The following is a 1,858-nucleotide window of genomic DNA, read 5'->3' as shown; positions in this document are numbered from 1 at the left end:
CCAGCTGGCTTTCAGCCTAAGGCAGGACTAGATCTCACCATCTCGCGGTTTCAAGCCTGATGACTTAAGCCACTACACTACAAACTAGCCCCTGGAATAGGTATCCAGTTTGTTTCAATGTAATGTCAGGGAGAGCCGATCCTCTCCCGCTCACCCTGTCTTTTCTCTGTCTTGTTCTGCTGAAACACCCTTCCCCTTTCTGAAACCCATGTCAAAACAGAGTCACACCCCTTCCGTGACGCTGGAGCACAGCTGTGAAAATCTGGGGAGGGACTCCGATGGCGCGCCCGGTTCTGACGAGACCCGGTGCTTCCTTCTGACTAGGCCCCGATGATCTCCGCCCCCGTCGCGCTCTGGCGCCGCACGAGCTGTAACCTGCTGCTCCGCCGCCGGCCCGGGCACAAGCGGACTCCCTGGACGCGCAGGTATCGGGGCCGCGCCGCAGAACCAAGAGCGGTTCTTCCTCGTCGCCCCAATTCCTCGGCCTCTTGCGGGGTTTTTTTTTTTTTGGGTCCAGGCAGGTCACGTGCTTGCGGTGTTTACATGCAGATTTTTTTGGGGGGGGAGGGGAAACAGATCTGGGAACCCCCCCCCCCCGAAAGGGGTTTCTCTCCGGCCACGGAGAAAACCCGCGTGTCTTTTGACTCCGCTTTCATTTGACTGGGGGCAACTTCTTTGTCGGTGCCAGTTCTTCTTAACTGCGTAACGTTCGCTCGACCTGGAAGAGATTCCATCTCTTCTGTTGCCGTTTAGGAGGCTCTGAGAAGGCGTGGCCTAGTTTTGATCCAACCCGGGGGTCCGGAGGCTTGATCTTGGCCGTTGGCATGGCTGCAGCAATATCTAGTCCCTACTTCTGAAACCTCGTGGATCGAGGTTTCCCGTAATGGTATGCATACATTCAGTGGGACGTGAAGAGCAAAGGGACCCGCGTGCGTTCTCTAGGAAAAGCCTTACGGGGCACGAACTGCCAACTTTTTTTCTCTCTGGCACGCTGATCCACTAGGAAGCAGACTTTGGTTCTCCACCTGCCCGTTCTGTTACCCTGATACAACTAGCTTTTTCAGGCCAATGTTGATTTTGGAGAACAGTTACATTGTTTTTCCTCCCGTTGTTGATAATTACGTTTTTGTTACATCCTTATTGGTGTTTACTCCCCCAGTCTTGGCCAACTTTCTTTCTCAAAAAGCTATGTAGATTTAGTTTCATGCTGAGCAAGCCATCCATTAGGAAGATTGATGAAGCTTTAAAGGGTTGAATCAGTGTAGGGTCTGAAAAGGAAATCTTTACCCTATATTTCTTAAAATCTATTACAGAAGAAACCTGGGATATAAATGCTCTAAATAAAAAAAATCAGTATTTAACATAATTGATTTTTATTTAGAGCATGTATATCCCAGATTATAGTGCTATGAATAATAACTGATAAGTTATGGTGACTTAAAGCCCCGTATACATAATACTCATTCATTATTCTCAACTAGTATAATCATGTGAGCTGGAGAAAAATTGAAGTTGTAGTCAAACACATCTAGAAGGTGTCAAGTTGGGAAGACTGATGTATAAACTAAAAAGTATATTTGTGTAGAATATTGTGTATCCAAGAGCTCCCTAAAATAAGTACTTTCTTTGGCTCTGAGAGATTCATGGCCTCACATTTATTTTATTTATTTATTTATTTAATTTAATTTATATGCCGCCCTTCTCCCGACGGGACTCAGGGCGGCGCACAACATATTTAAAACCAGAACATATATACAATCCCCCCCTTAAAACCGAATTAAACCGAATTTTAATGTTGCGTCTTCCGAATACTTAAAACCCAATATAAAATCCACCCTAGGTCAGGTCCGCTTGCTGA

The 1,858-nt window shown here is 46.7% G+C and overlaps 1 protein-coding gene across 1 annotated transcript in view; it reads left to right on the top strand.

Annotated features, from left to right (window-relative positions):
• Window positions 1–266: 266 nt before the first annotated feature.
• Window positions 267–1,858, top strand: part of SPATA20 (spermatogenesis associated 20) — a 48,243-nt gene continuing 46,651 nt past the window's right edge. Inside the window, exon 1 of the mRNA XM_015812103.1 lies at window positions 267–425. Within this exon, the coding sequence (XP_015667589.1) occupies window positions 331–425 (95 nt within the window). The 5' untranslated portion in view covers window positions 267–330. The remainder of the gene's footprint in view (window positions 426–1,858) is intronic.

The sequence above is a fragment of the Protobothrops mucrosquamatus genome, unplaced genomic scaffold (assembly GCF_001527695.2).
Source record: "Protobothrops mucrosquamatus isolate PMUCROS unplaced genomic scaffold, P.Mucros_1.0 scaffold68, whole genome shotgun sequence".
Taxonomy (NCBI): domain Eukaryota; kingdom Metazoa; phylum Chordata; class Lepidosauria; order Squamata; family Viperidae; genus Protobothrops; species Protobothrops mucrosquamatus.
Note: the sequence above shows the minus strand (reverse complement) of the source record. Positions and strands in the feature narration are given on the sequence as shown.